The sequence below is a fragment of the Amia ocellicauda genome, chromosome 10, assembly GCF_036373705.1.
Source record: "Amia ocellicauda isolate fAmiCal2 chromosome 10, fAmiCal2.hap1, whole genome shotgun sequence".
In the NCBI taxonomy this organism is placed as follows: Eukaryota; Metazoa; Chordata; class Actinopteri; order Amiiformes; family Amiidae; genus Amia; species Amia ocellicauda.
In genome coordinates this window covers 31,845,902-31,860,974 of record NC_089859.1, presented here as the reverse complement: position 1 = coordinate 31,860,974, position 15,073 = coordinate 31,845,902, and the positions used below count along the sequence as shown (strand labels likewise).

Below are 15,073 nucleotides of genomic sequence, written 5' to 3'. Positions count from 1 at the left end.
TTTCATATAGAGACATGGAAATCATATAAATGAGCCCCAAAATAAAAATACTGGATTCTCCACAGACATGAAAGAGTAATGAGTTTTTTTTTTCTTTTTCATTTCTCTCATTGAGTACTCAAAAAACCTTTTAGCTGAGACAGTCATTTGTTGCATGTGTGTTTTCTCCACTCTCTGTTAATCTCAGTGCATTTTGCTTTTTTCTTAAGCTTTTTACTCAGCCCTACATTGATACCAACTTCTAAAATACAACACCTAATTGACTAGAAATTAAACACAAACAAATGAAAAAAGCTAAGTGGACTTAGCACAATGCATGCCCCTCATCTGTATCCTGTGCTGTTAATGCTATCTCCAACTATACAGAGAAAACCATAATATTTCTAATTCCTGTACCTGAAAGCTATCTTCTGAAAGTTTGTGTAAAAGTGTGGAGGCTGATGCATTCTGTCTGGCATAATTTCAGGTTTTATGGCATAAGTACAGAACTACATGTTCATATTGTACATATTAACTAAATAACCAAAATAATTGTTTGCAATACATCTCATTTCAGAAACATACGCATGTCACTAATATTAAAACTAGGAAATGTAATACGGTACTGTATGTATGTATACTGCCTGCTTTAGACATAAACATCAACAATTTGTAAAAGTTAAAAGGTTTAACGTTAGAGCTATTTATAAACATCTGCTTTAAATATACACTAGGTTATGTGGGTGAAACAGAGAAGAGGTTGTAGGAAAAGTAGGATTCTGTCATTTTGTTTTGGATATATAACAATTAAATCGGTGAGGGAGAAAGTGCTAACCCCGGTTTCAATGCTGAGTGTATCCTTTTTGCTGTAGGAATAGCTAACATTGCACATACTGTATTGAGCGTTGCTACAGCAATAAAGCAGAGTTCACATAGCAAACAAAATCTGCATGAATTATCCCTAAACTCTCTCCCTGAGTTCCATACCCCTGCACTCCCATCCCTGAACTCCTACAGGCAAAACTGCCACAGGAACATTTTCATAGGAAGCAACATAAACATAAACATTCCACACACATTTTTGAAACAGCCAGCATAATTTCATTTTCCACAAAAAGAACAGTGATAATCCTTATTATAATCATACAGCAGAAGTTATTAAAGTGAAACCAAGAGGGGAAAAAACAAATACAAAAGAATATCGAATGGGACCCATAAAATAGATATGAGTTTTGATTTTTTTTAATATTGCCTATATTTTAGTATTTGTTTCAGGAATATGTGCAAATTACATTCCTATACAAATAGATTACTACTGTTACTGTATTTACCAGAAAGATGTTAATGGGTTATTGTTTCGACAGCAGCACAGACAGACATGTTCTTACCACATGGGTTGCTTTTAGTGAGGTTCCATCAATTCGAGTCAAGCTTGAGCCATCTTCTGGGAAGATATCACAGTCCTCCAATTCCTGTGCATTGCAAGCAGGCTTATCTTTCTCCGGGTCTGCATTCTAAGAAGAGAATTGCAGTTATTTTTCTTATTTAACCGTCATCCCAATATCCTACAAATATCATAGATAAGCATGGGAAAACCTGCCTTTTAAAGCTAAAGCAGGGTATTAATAAAACATATTTATAATTTGATGATATTACCAGCCACCTATACAAATGCTATATCTATATATCTCACTTCTTTACAATTCAGAAGTGTATGGTCTCAACTGATATTTCCCATACAAACTTTTGACATAGAATAACCAATTAGACAGCTTGGTTACAAATCATGCAAGGTTCTGCGTTTTAAATGACTACTGTTACAGTGCATGGGTAAATTGCCCAGAAAGTTTTACAGATCTCATTAAATAATTAGCAGATTAATAACCACAAAAATTGGTTCAATTGGTCCACCTACAAAAATGATTAGTTCTGTTAGGGGAACAAAAAACACCTAATCAAAAACAAAAAATCAATATCCGCAAGAGCTAGAGATGCACATTCCTGTCTGAGAAATAATCCTATTATATAATTAATTCAACAGTTAGGCTATTGTTGTTGGAAAAAGCTACTTAATAAATAAATTAAGCTGCTTGCAATTATGAAAAGTATCTCAATAAATTGAGGAAATAGATAAAGTATCAACATTTGTTTTCTAGTTAAACCTGGTTTAAATCTATGAAATTATATGCAGTACCTACATACATTGCATATTATGACAAGTATATCCTAATTATATCTTAAAATTTTGCTTCTATACATTACAACACTTTCTGTAATTGAACCAACCTTTTTAATCTAATCCTAAAGAAAAGAATTATAACAGTAATGAAATGTCGTTTTGTAAGACTAAAACAAGTTTAAATATATAAAATACAGTTTGAAAATGAAATTCCTAATTTACCATGCCTAGTGCAAAGTGAACACCCACATTAGCATACTGCAATTACTATCAAATGCTGAGCAGCTTTAGCTTTGATTTATTTGAGTTTTAAACTGGGATAATTAGAAATGCATACTTAATAACACAGAAATAATACAGTTTGAAAAGCCACTTAATGTGTTGCTATTGCTTTGCTTGTTTTTTGTTTCAACATTAGTCAATGACGTGGAACAAACCAAAACTTTGACCCAAACACCAATTTTAAAATTACACTTCCAGTACACAACAGATCCAGGCAGCATTTTGATTATTGGAAGACTCTTCCTTCTTCCCAATGCAAACTTGTCACTTGATTTGTTCTGGGGTTAATACAACTATAATACAGAGTAAATGCACTCAAGATACTTTGCTCTCCCACATAAGTCCCAACAGAAGATAACATGCCAAACACTGACATTTGGACAATTTACAATAATTCATTTTTCATAGATGTGTGGGTGGACAAATATCACAAATATTCTGCAATTACATGTACAGAAATAGTATTTCTCCTCACTTATTTGGCTACAGATTAAGGTGATAAAACATTTCATATGTCCGCTATACCATCATTTCATTTAAACTGAAATCTTGCTAGTTTGAATAATCTGTCTAGGTATTATTCTTTATATATAAGTTGTACCACAAACATAAAAGCATTTTTAAGACCAAAAAAATTAAAAAACCTGATGTGGGACAAAGCCCGGTCTAGATGTCAAAAATGTTATATTTGCACCATTGTTGCAGCAAGATTGTGTAACCCATGTACGAATTTCAGCTTTGTGTATCGCTCCAGAGAGGCCAGGTGCAGTAGTTCAGTGTAGCTGATTTTTAGAAAAACATTTTCTTCCAAGGCTAAAGAGAGAACAGAAGAAAAGGAGACGTGTGATAAAGTTTGGGGTACATCACTGATGTCATGTAGTTGCCCAGCAACCAAAGGTAGAAATCTTCTATATGATAGTATGTTCTGTAGAAAAAACTTTAGACGAGTCCTCCCGTCTGTGTTCAAATTAAATCGGGCCCCGAGTGTTCCTTGTCTGCCTATCTATTGAGGGAGTACATTTCCACTTGGTAAAGATGAAAAGCTCAGATTAGTTAGAAGCTTAGCATACTATTAGACATGCATTATTGGAAGCACTTACCAAATCTTCTGAAGTGAGGTGAGTTAGTTGTTCGTGTATGATAGCTGCCTGGGCTTGGTCCAGAACAAACTGCCCTCTCCGGTCACCCATAACTAGCTCTGGCCACATAGGACCTTCTTCTTTCTTTTGCAGGGTTATCTCCAAGCTATAAATAAATACCACCAAGACATTTACATTCACGTTCGTGGCTACTATTTCCCATTGCATGTGTCAAATTTTAAATAGAAAAATATACAGATATATGGATTGGAAAAAAAAAAAAAAAGTTACTTCATGTCACAGTGAAAACCATTGAGAAAACCTCAAAAGAACTTTGATCCATGGAGCCATGAAGAGTGTTTATAAGTAAAAATATCCTGAAAGCTGTGCACAAAAGGAAAAGTTTTTGTTTTTCTCTTTGCTGTGCTAACAAAACATAATTATACATATATTTTCAAAAACATAGACAGAATCAAAATTCCATTTCGATCACTCAAACTACCCTCATTATGATTGAAAGTTTTTATCACGGTTAATGTAACATCAATGACAGCCATCAAGTTTTGAGAACAATGGAAATCAAAATATCCATATTTTTCGTCTCTCTAAATATGTGACAGTGATTGCTGAACAGATAAGCTGTCACCTGCTATTTGTTGTCATATCTAAAAGTCTTCATATTTAACAAGCAGCTCAAAGTACATTTACAGAAACAAAACATGTTTGGCTGGTAATTAAGAAATAGATTATTTTTTACTTCAAATAGGGTAATAGTTGGGGTGCACATGAGGTCTGACTATTGTGATGATTTCCTTTAAAAGCTTCCCAGAATGTGTTAATTTCTGAATATTTCCTTTAAGCACAGTCTTTCATGTTTTCAGATTTGTATTCCATCTATAAAAAACAGATGTCCACATTCAATTGAAAGTGTTTGTTTGAAGCAATCAAAAAAGGACATGAAAAATGTATGCTCTCAAATAGTTTTAAACACAACCAGTCACCAGAATACTTTTAAAGGGAAACTATTGTGATTTATGTTTCTAATATTGTTTTATCATAGGAATTACCCCTTGACTTGTTTTATTACTGCTAATGATGCCACAGAATAGGGTTGTGCGATATGACGATATATATCGTATGACGATAGAAAAACGTCTATCGTTTCATATCATGCTATATCGTTTATATCGTGGTGTCGCAAATCGCGTTACGGCAGTATTTTTCGTCATTAGGACGTATTGCGTTCTTCCCGGTTCTTCCACACGTGTCGGATGCGGCAAGTAATGAGCATCAGAAACACAGACAGACATGAGGAGAGTGAACTGACACACAATAACCAACACAACCAAGAGATACTTTAATGCGCAAGCGCACACGTTGCGCCCCGCTCTCGTCGCCGGGCTGAACTCGATCTGCAGGCACCCCCCACCCCCGCTAATTTAAACTGAAATCATTTGTATAAAAATAATAATGTTTGTTTGCATTTTAATAAATTGAAAAGCAATGCAAACACATGCAGAAAGTATCATTTAGATGGTGAAGTGGTTCAACAATTGTATTATTATTATTATTATTATTATTATTATTATTATTATTATTATTATTATAAATATTGTATTAACATCGTGCTGTATTTGTAAGTAGAATCGAAACGCGACAGTCACAGGAGAAATGTCTCTGTCCAGCAGATGTTAATGCGCCGCTATTAACCCGGCTGTGCTAAATCTTCCTGATTCTGTACCTTTTACAGCGCATGTGTTGCGTGATTACTATTACTTGTGGTATTGTTGTTATGTGACAGTAAATCATACTGTGTATATGTATATATGTGCTCTGAGGAAGATAAGTCGAAACGCGTAAGCATTATGATGTTCACTTTTTCTCTAATAAATAATTTTTGAGACATCGGTGAATATGGACTGTTTTTAGACGGAAGCTGCTGTACCATCCTAATATAATACGGATAATTGCTCTGTATAACATCCCTGGGATAAGGCACCCCGCATTTAAGATTTATTAAAACTATTGTAACGCCAGCTATTTTTAAACTTATGTATATATATATGTGTGTGTGTGTGTGTATATATATATATATATATATATAATAGATCCCATAACAACAACATAACACACGTAATAGTAACACTTGCCCTGTAATGTGTTGCATTCTGCATATATTTACCATATATTTGTTAGTTTTGCTTATTGAAGGATTAATGAAATACTTGTAGTTTGAATGTCTTTGGTCTTATTTTGTGGCTTGATTGGATAAAAACAAGAAATATCGAGATACATATTGTCTATCGCCCAAACTTCTAAAAATATTGAGATATTATTTTTAAGTCATATTGCCCAGCCCTACCACAGAAATATAGATATGTAGTTATCATGCTCTCTTAATCCTACATTAAGCCAGTTTGATTGAATCAGGTGCTGCATACAAACCAAAAATATATATTTACAGGATGAAAAATACACCAGTACTTCTGGAACATTTGTTGTGTGAATTAAATTAAAACCACTGGAACAGAAAATCCTTGTAAAATATGCAAATTATCGATGGTTTAATGTTGTGTAAGACTTTTAAATGTAATTCATTTCAAACAGCAAAATGCCACAAATTTTACAAACCTCCCTCAAAAATTGGAACCATCCTCCAAAATTCAGCACCAGACTTAGAATAATTATTCCTTGATATGTAAATGCATGACCACAGAACTCCTAATTACTTTAAATCATTTTCTGCTTAGGTTTGAGTCTACACAATGATTGAGTGAAGTCATTAATAAAACAGGCAGATGTAGCTGTATAACTTCTGTGCAGAAGTTTGAGTAAATTCAACATTGCCTGAAAAGATTCAAAATGCCTCATTGGGTAACTCTCTTCTATCTTTGTCAATGTACATATCACATTTCTGAAACTAAGTCTACATGCTGCATGGAGGAGGAGGAGAAAAAAAAAAACTGCTTTATTTTTCCATCTCAAAAGGGGAGGATTGACACACTTCAGATTTAAAGATCTGCAATATTGGCTTTTAAACAAGTCAAGGAATTTACTTAAGCAGAACTCAAGTGTGCTCAGTAACATCTTAAATATTGCACTGCGATGTTTGTTGGTTTGTTAAAATGAGGACGGGGGGGTTCTGTAAGCGTGGGAGGCTGTTTTCGGGCCAGAACGGGGAATTGGGACTTGGAGCTCAGGTGCAGAGCAAAGAGCTCATGTCTTTCCTGTACCATTCACTCATTAATCTCCATGTTGTTCATAATATTGCTCTGGAGATGTCCAGGTTTGACAATGAGTTTGTCGCAAGCTGTGTTAAGGATAATAAATTGAGAGCTCCACCGAGTTCTGCAATGCATGTCCAGTATGAGCTTATTTTTATTTTTATGTAGTTTTATTTTCTTCATAAAAACACAGAACGTATCCATTCATTCTTCATTACAGGACCAGAGAGGAAGATAGCATGAAAACATATTCCGTGCAGAATTACAATGATTTTATGGTCTTTTCCACTAAAAAAAATAAAATAAAATTATTACGGTCTGTAATTAATACATTCTGATAAGTAAGAGGATTAGGGACATTCATGGGAACAGTTTACTAATATGAACTGTTATTCTCAAAAGTCCACACATTACATACATACATACATTTCTGAAGGAGATCTCTATTATCTGGAGTTGAGATTCTTGAAATGCATTTGAGGCAACTGTAGACTGAACTCAAATTAAATTAATCAAAACAACTTTATACAATCTATTCAAAGTGGCAATATCCTTCTACAGAGGAGTTTAACACATTCTTTTCAGTTTGCTTCTACAGCAACTTGCTCCAAATAAGGGTAAAAGAAATGTCATTCATTCATTTTAGGGAGATGTATTTATTTTTTTACCTCACTTTTTTCTTTTTCATAAACCGTACACAGAAGTGAAGGAACATTCTCCGGTGATTAGTAGAATTATGTGTTTCGCAGATGTGAAATGCAATGAAACAGATGCTACAGTGAGCAAAGCTTCAGCACACTGTGCACATGAAACAGCGCGCAAATAAGAATCTCAGGATGAGCAGCTCTCAACTTTACTACTTTTACTTTAAGGGCTGGTCTTGTGGGGTGGCTGTGGCTTGCAAAAGGCAACTAGCTATCAAAAGATAAAAAATATACTGTATAGTATAATATAAAATATTGGGTTCTTTATATACCTTCAAACATAATGGCAGGAATCTTTTAAGCTACTGATGGATATAAAACAAAATGGCCCAATCGGATGGAACAGATCAAGCACAAGTTTGGAATGCTTGACAAACCTATTAGCTAGATGTGTGTGTTACAGTTGAATCAATAAGCAATCTATTTATTTTGAACCCCCCACCCCACCCCACAGTTTGGTCCACAAACTCTGGATATTCACATCTGCCTACTACTTTACTCGCAAGACTGATCTGGGCTACACAAAAGCTACACACACACTTCTCCCCAGGACGATTTCTCTTTTTCCCCCAGTGCACTTTGCAACCGACACCGATTTCCCCTATGCTCCCTTTCCCATAGCCCTTGTAATCTAACATCTTGCCTGCACTTTGCATTTACTATGCAGGATGTGAGACCTCATTTATTTTATTCACTTGTGTAAATTGGAAGTTGTAAAATGTATTATGCTTTGATTTGCTTTGTATTATGTAAATCTGAATTTGTAATGTTTGATGCCTTGTACTGTATTTTTGCACTTTGTATTGCGCTTATGTTTTGTAAGTCGCCCTGGATAAGGGCATTTGCCAATAAATAAATAAATAATACTAATATTATTATTATTAACTAAAGAATGAACACAGCACCAACATCGCACACTCCTGCAGCTCTGCAGTACGCCCGAGGCAGTAAACTGAGGATCTCAGTGCCAATTCAACTTCGTAAGCCTTGGCATTGCTGAAGCGATTTAGCATCACTGCAGGAAACTCTCAGCTAAAGAAAACGAGGGGGCAGAGGCTACGTTCAAGCCAGCATCTCCAGGTTGAAGGGTTTTACTGCACTCCACACAGAGGGACTCTTTCTCTAATATATTTAGTGCGCTTTTTTTTTTTTTATCAGAACATCCCATTGCTGCTGCAGTTTTGACTGGTTGTGCATATTAAATCAAACCACTGCAGTTGAAGATGGAAAAAAAACAAAAACAACATTGCAGTGGTCTTATCTTATTCGTGACTTTAATAGGTCATATATGTAGTATTTTAGTCTTACGCTATTGCATTTGTGAACTAACCATCGATTTTATGTTCCAATAAGACAGTTCTCTCAAACTCACTCACTCAATTATCAAACTGTACTTTTGGTTTTGTGCATGTACAAATACTAAATAATTAAAAATGATTGTACATTCTGAAAAGGAAGTAAGTAGAATAAAAGTATAGTGTTAAGTTCATACTGCAGACTAATATACATAAATGTCTTTCACAATTCTGTTATTTATTATCATTACATAAAATATGAAGACATTTAGAATATAAGAACATAAGAAAGTTTGCAAACGAGAGGAGGCCATTTGACCCAGCTTGTTTGGTGTCCATTAGTAACTAAGTGATCCAGGGATCCTATCCAGTCCATTTTTGAATGTTCCCAAATTTTCAGCTTCAACACATCGCTGGGGAGTTTGTTCCAGATTGTGACAACTCTCTTGAATCAAGTCCCCACAGTCTCCTCTGTTCCAGGGTGAAAAGGTTCAGTTCCTCAGTCTCTCAGTAGGACATTCCCTTCAGACCTGGAATAAGTCTGGTTGCTCTCCTCTGAACTGCCTCTAGAGCAGCGATATCTTTCTTGAAGTGTGGAGCCCAGAACTGTACACAGTATCCAGATGAGCTCTAACTAGTGCATTGTACAGTCTGAACATCACTGCCCTTGTTCTCAATTCTACACTTTTGACAATATACCCTAACTTTCTGTTTGCCTTTTTTATTGCTTCCCCACACTGTTTGGATGGAGAAAGTGAGGAGTCCACATAGACTCCTAGTTACGTCATCTAGATCTATTCCTCCCATAGTGTAATTATAGTCGACATTTTTGTTACCTGCATGTAGTACCTTGCACTTGTCCACATTGAATTTCATCTGCCAGGTGTCGGCCCACAACTGAATATTATCTAAGTCCCTTTGAATAGCCTGTGCTGCCGAGATTGCATCTGCTGAGCCACCTATTTTAGGATCATCCGCAAATTTGACAAGTTTGCTAACTATCCCAGAGTCCAGATCATTAATATAGATTAGAAAAATCAAAGGCCCTAGTACTGATCCCTGTGGAACTCCACTAGCAACCTCACTCCAGTTAGAAGCGACTCCTCTAATCAACACCCTCCGTTTCCTATACATCAACCAGTTCATAATCCATCTAATTACATTACCCTGAATACCTACAGCTTCCAATTTGAGGATCTTGGTGTGGAACCTTATCAAATGCTTCCTGAAAATCTAAGTATATCATATCATATGCTTTCACGTGATTACGTGATTACAAGAAATGCAGGTGAGACTGATTGGTCTATAATTTGTCCTTTTTCTTGTGGATTGGTATGACATTTGCTGTCTTCCAGTCAGTTGGCACATCCCCTGTTCTAAGTGTCATTTGGAATATTTGAGTTAGCGGCCTATAAATAATTTCCCTCATTTCTTTAAATACTGTTGGAAATATACCATCTGGCCCAGGTGATTTGTTTGTTTTTAATTCTGCTAGTCATTTTAGTACCTCATCCTCATTTATCCCGATCTCTCATATGGTTTGACTGGTTGTTAACCTGTAGCATGTTATGTGTTTTTTCTTGATCGTTTTCCAAGATACTTCCATTTTTGCCCTTTATCTGGTTCACTTCATCCTTTATTGACCTCTTGCTGTTGTAATATTGCATTAGTTTTAGCTCCAAGAGCTATTTTTCTTTCAATTTCCCTGATCCCTTTCTTAAGATCTCTTTGCAGTTCAACATTTTCTTTGTATTTTGTTTAATCTCTATCCCTTTTGTTTACGCTATACAACATTTTCTTTCTCTTGATATTTTTTTACATACTTCTATTAAACCATTTTGGCCAATGTTTTTTGGTCCTCAATTTGCTCAAGCCTCAAGTAGTATATTCTTAAAATATAACCATCCATTTTCAACTGAATCTGTATCCAGTGTGCTCCAGTCTAACTCTTCTAAGTGCCGCCTAATACCTTCAAGGTTTGATTTTCTAAAATTGTAGACCATTGTTTTAGACTTGGTCCTTGTTTTTTTAAAGTATGCCTCAAAGCTAACCATATTGTGATCACAGTTTGCCATTGGTTCTCTAACTAGTGTCCCTCTGACTCTATCTTGGTCATTTGAAAAGATCAAGTCAATGCATGCGCTCTCTCGGGTTGGTTCCCTGACAAATTGAGTTAGAAAGCAGTCATTTACCATCTCAACCATTTCTATTTCTGCTTCTGTAGTCCCAACTGGGCTGTCCCAGTCTATGTTTGGGAAATTCTTGCTATATGCAGTCCTGATGACATTGTACAATACAACATCTTTCTGAATATCTGAGTTTGGTGGCCTGTAACACACTCCTACCACTAATCCTCCAGATCTTTTATTCAAAAGTTTAACCCACAAAGATTCTGTTTCATTACCAGGATCCGTGTGTATCCTTTCAACTTGTATTCATCCCCTTCATTTCCTGTAAGCCATGTCACTCCTACAACATCATAGTCACACACCAGCACTGTGGCTTCTATGTCTAACATCTTGCTCCTTATAATCCTGGCATTGAGTTACAAGCATTTTAGGACTTTCCTATTAGCAGTTTTCCTTTGTTGTCTTTCCTTAGAGGAACAACTCCCATTGTCAGAGCTCCCTGCCCCCCTGGTCCCTAGTTTAAAAGATTCTCAATTTCTCTGCACATATTGCTCTCCCAATGCATTAGACCCCCCTTCTGTTTCAATGTAGACCGTCCGGTTTGTACAGGTCCCATCTAACCCAGAAGAAAGATCAATGCTCCATAAATCTAAAACCCTGTTCCCGACACCAAGATTTCAACCACGTTAAACTTTCTAACATAAAAAATACAATATATGCCTTTATCTATTTCACGATATAAAACATTTCTCATTTTTAAAAATATTTAACAAAATAGATTGTGGGTATACGATCTGATAAAAAAATGTAAGTGTGTTTTATAGTCTTAGTAGGTACAACAGTTTAGCATCAACTACAGAAAAAAATCCACACATTCTGTAGTAAACAAATAGTAGTCATAACAAAGCACATTCAAAGGAGGCAATAGCTTACCTCTTCTCGTCTTTCATGGTCCATGTGCTAACTTCTGTGTCCACCAAAGAATACAACTGCCCGTCTATTAAAGGAGCATATTCACACAATCCAACACAAAGCTTGTCCGTTGACAGTTTGAACTTAATGGCTTGTTTTGTTGCACCTTCAGGTAGACGAACTGTGATTGTGATGTCCTCTGCGGTTTGTTGCCAGTAGTATATGGGATCTAAAACAAAGAAAGAAAGGAAAAACAACTCATAGCGGAAGTTTTAGCTGTTGTTATTAAAAATGCATTCTATACCAAACTGATATCCCAACCTGAAATAAAACAATAAGGTACGTACCTAGTACAAGTCATATCAAGGCTAAATGCAAGGAATAATGTCAGAGGCTGGTCAACACTGCTTTACAACAAATAAACAGCCAAAAAAGAAAATAACCGTATAACTGTAATAATAATGTCCCCATTTTTCTATATCGTAATTAACACAAACACACATTACAGACACCGACACATAGAAAATAAACAAACACAGATACACAAACCCATGAAATGGGCTTGGTTTTGTGTGTAGTAATATGATTGTAGATGTACTTATGACTTTATTGTGTAGTACATTACAGCACTATACAATACATTATAATACACAGTATGTATTAGAACAGTGTATCACAGTGCATTAATATGTATTAAAGTACAATACAGCATTACAACTCAGTGTATTGTAGTACAATATTGTGTTTTACACAGTACAATATAATAGGGCAAAATCAAAATGCTTCAATGTGCAGTAAATAACTTTTATAAGTAGATGATAAAAACTAGTAGCGTTTTAACTGAAACTTGCAACAACTCATTAGGATGGATACATTTTAGCTGTGCCTACAACAGGTTTTGCTCCCATATGAAATGTTTTGGTCATGCATTACATTTTTTAATTGCGTATATGATCTTTATTGGTCACTTTATTGACACTTTTCTGTAATGCATGGGATTTTCTTTTCCCACAAGAAATGTTTTAGTTGCGTATCATACTTCTACTTACATACCATCATAAGCCCCAATCCCACTGAAATTCCGCCAAATTGCCGCAATAATTGCCCGTTTTTTCCCCGTTGCCCCTTCACAGTGGGTTTGAATGCCGGCAAGGACCCATTCACACAGGAAACAGACTGCCGGCAAGAGCGCTGTGGCCCTGGGGCCGAGCCGCTACAGAGCCCGTGGATCCGGAGAGCAGAGCCGGACCGGCACCCTGGACGCGTCTGTAAGTGCGATCATCTCCCCGTTTAAAGATATGGCGGAAGCAGTAAACTACTCCGAGATGGATATTTAGGAGACATCACACTACTGTGTTATTGTATATTTTTATATAGGCAAAACAATCACCATTCGGCAGCGCAACACTGATTATAATATTCACAAATATAGCAGCCTATTGTTGTGTTCAATAACTGCACACGGTGTGTTTAAATTCACACTGCTGTCATACAGCTCTGGAAAAAATGAAGAGACCACTAACACTGATTTCTGAACTTGGAGCGGTCTCTTAAAGAGCTGTAGATTATGAAAATGAATTGTTTTGCTGGTCAGATCTGCGCACACTGTGTAGTCAAATGTGTTAGACTACATGTAGTAACTTTATTGCCGTCTTTATTATTATTTATTTATTGGCAGACTACCTTATCCAGGGTGACTTACAAATAAGAGCAATACAAAGTGCACAACTACAGTACAGTTCAAAGCATAATGCAATTTACAAAAACAAATGTACACACGTGTATAGGACATATACAGTAAACAATACAATGTAGTCATATGTATTTGTTATTGTACGCCATTTCATATATGCATTAATCATGTAAAATGTAAATATCCGGTGTTCTATTAATACAAAAGGAACCGAGCTCACTTGATTATTGCAATATGATGGGAGTCCTGAGAAAACACAGAATTGAATCACAAAAACGACCCCGAGTGACGAGCTGACAGTTTGCACACAAGACAGTGAGCAGCAGCGCAGTGACGGATACATTGCGTCACAGCAAACCAGAGAACCGATGCCATTTGAAACGAACCAGCGTGAGGGGTAACACGTTTGCCTGTATGAAGATACTATATTTTGTATGACTTATTGGTATGTAATGTGTGACAATAGTTAGCATTACATACGCCCACCTGTTGGTTCACCAATAACACTCAGAATTGCTGCGACTATATTATTTTCAACCTCCGCCATTTCTAACCACCTGGTGCGTTTCTTGTTACGGTCACAGGTTCTTGTTCAAGGTGGATTAACCTTGTCAGAAATGCGCCTCTATTCTGATTGGATACGGCAGTTAGCTGACGCACTGCGTCAAATGATCGAATGGGGTTATAGACATTAACACCCCTGATTTTATACTACTGCTACTAACCTACTTACTCTCACATACTATCAGTTACATGCATACTATTCCGAACTTAAATACTACTAATACTACGTATTCTAACATATAAATATACAAATAATTTCTGATAGTAACCTCTGTACTAGCAAACAAAATACATATTTCAATATGTTGTGCAAAAAGTAGAAGACAAAGAATCTCAAAATCAAATTTATTATGTTCATACAATCAGCATAGTGTGATTATTATTATTATTATTATTATTAATAATAATAATAATAATAATAATAATACAAGATTAGGCTTCATCTTCTGTTATTGCCACGGAGAAGGGGAAGATTGCATTTCATGGTCATAATAAAAACAGCATTGAAGCATTATGATGTATTAAGGTTAAACAGAACCAGACAACGTGAATGATTGAAGTCATGTTTATGAAAGGAGTGATTAACCCAGCTGTAACCCTAAGAATAATTAAATTACTGAAACTCTATGTAATTATGTTTCATGCTTCGAAAAATTCCTGTCCGATTTTTAAACACAGGTTGTCATTTATACAATCTTGCACCAGGCTAGTCAAGCACACTTCGTTTAAGGGCAGGAGTCTAATATTATTATCTCTTCTCCTATAAAACATAAAGTAATAATATATAAGTTCTCCATTCCAGCACAGGCAGAGCGCATTATCATTTCGCTAAATATTCTTGATTAATAATAACAAACACTGCACTGTAGGACTAAGGAATAACCACTTCTGAGGAGATATGTGAACATAAATCTTGCCAAGGAATGCTGGAGTGTTTTGGGAAATATCACTATTTATTTTATTTTTTTGGTAATAATTCCAAAAGGCACACAACTTAAAATCATTTGTCACCCATTAAACAAAATAAACAACT

General features: G+C 35.7%; 1 protein-coding gene across 1 annotated transcript in view; it reads right to left on the bottom strand.

Moving 5' to 3' along the window:
- Window positions 1–15,073, bottom strand: part of nudcd1 (NudC domain containing 1) — a 59,170-nt gene that overhangs the window by 12,469 nt on the left and 31,628 nt on the right. The window contains exons 6-8 of the mRNA XM_066715956.1: window positions 11,805–12,012; window positions 3,541–3,685; window positions 1,368–1,493 (exon numbers count right to left, since the gene is read on the bottom strand). Coding sequence (XP_066572053.1) covers window positions 1,368–1,493; window positions 3,541–3,685; window positions 11,805–12,012 — 479 coding nt within the window. The remainder of the gene's footprint in view (window positions 1–1,367; window positions 1,494–3,540; window positions 3,686–11,804; window positions 12,013–15,073) is intronic.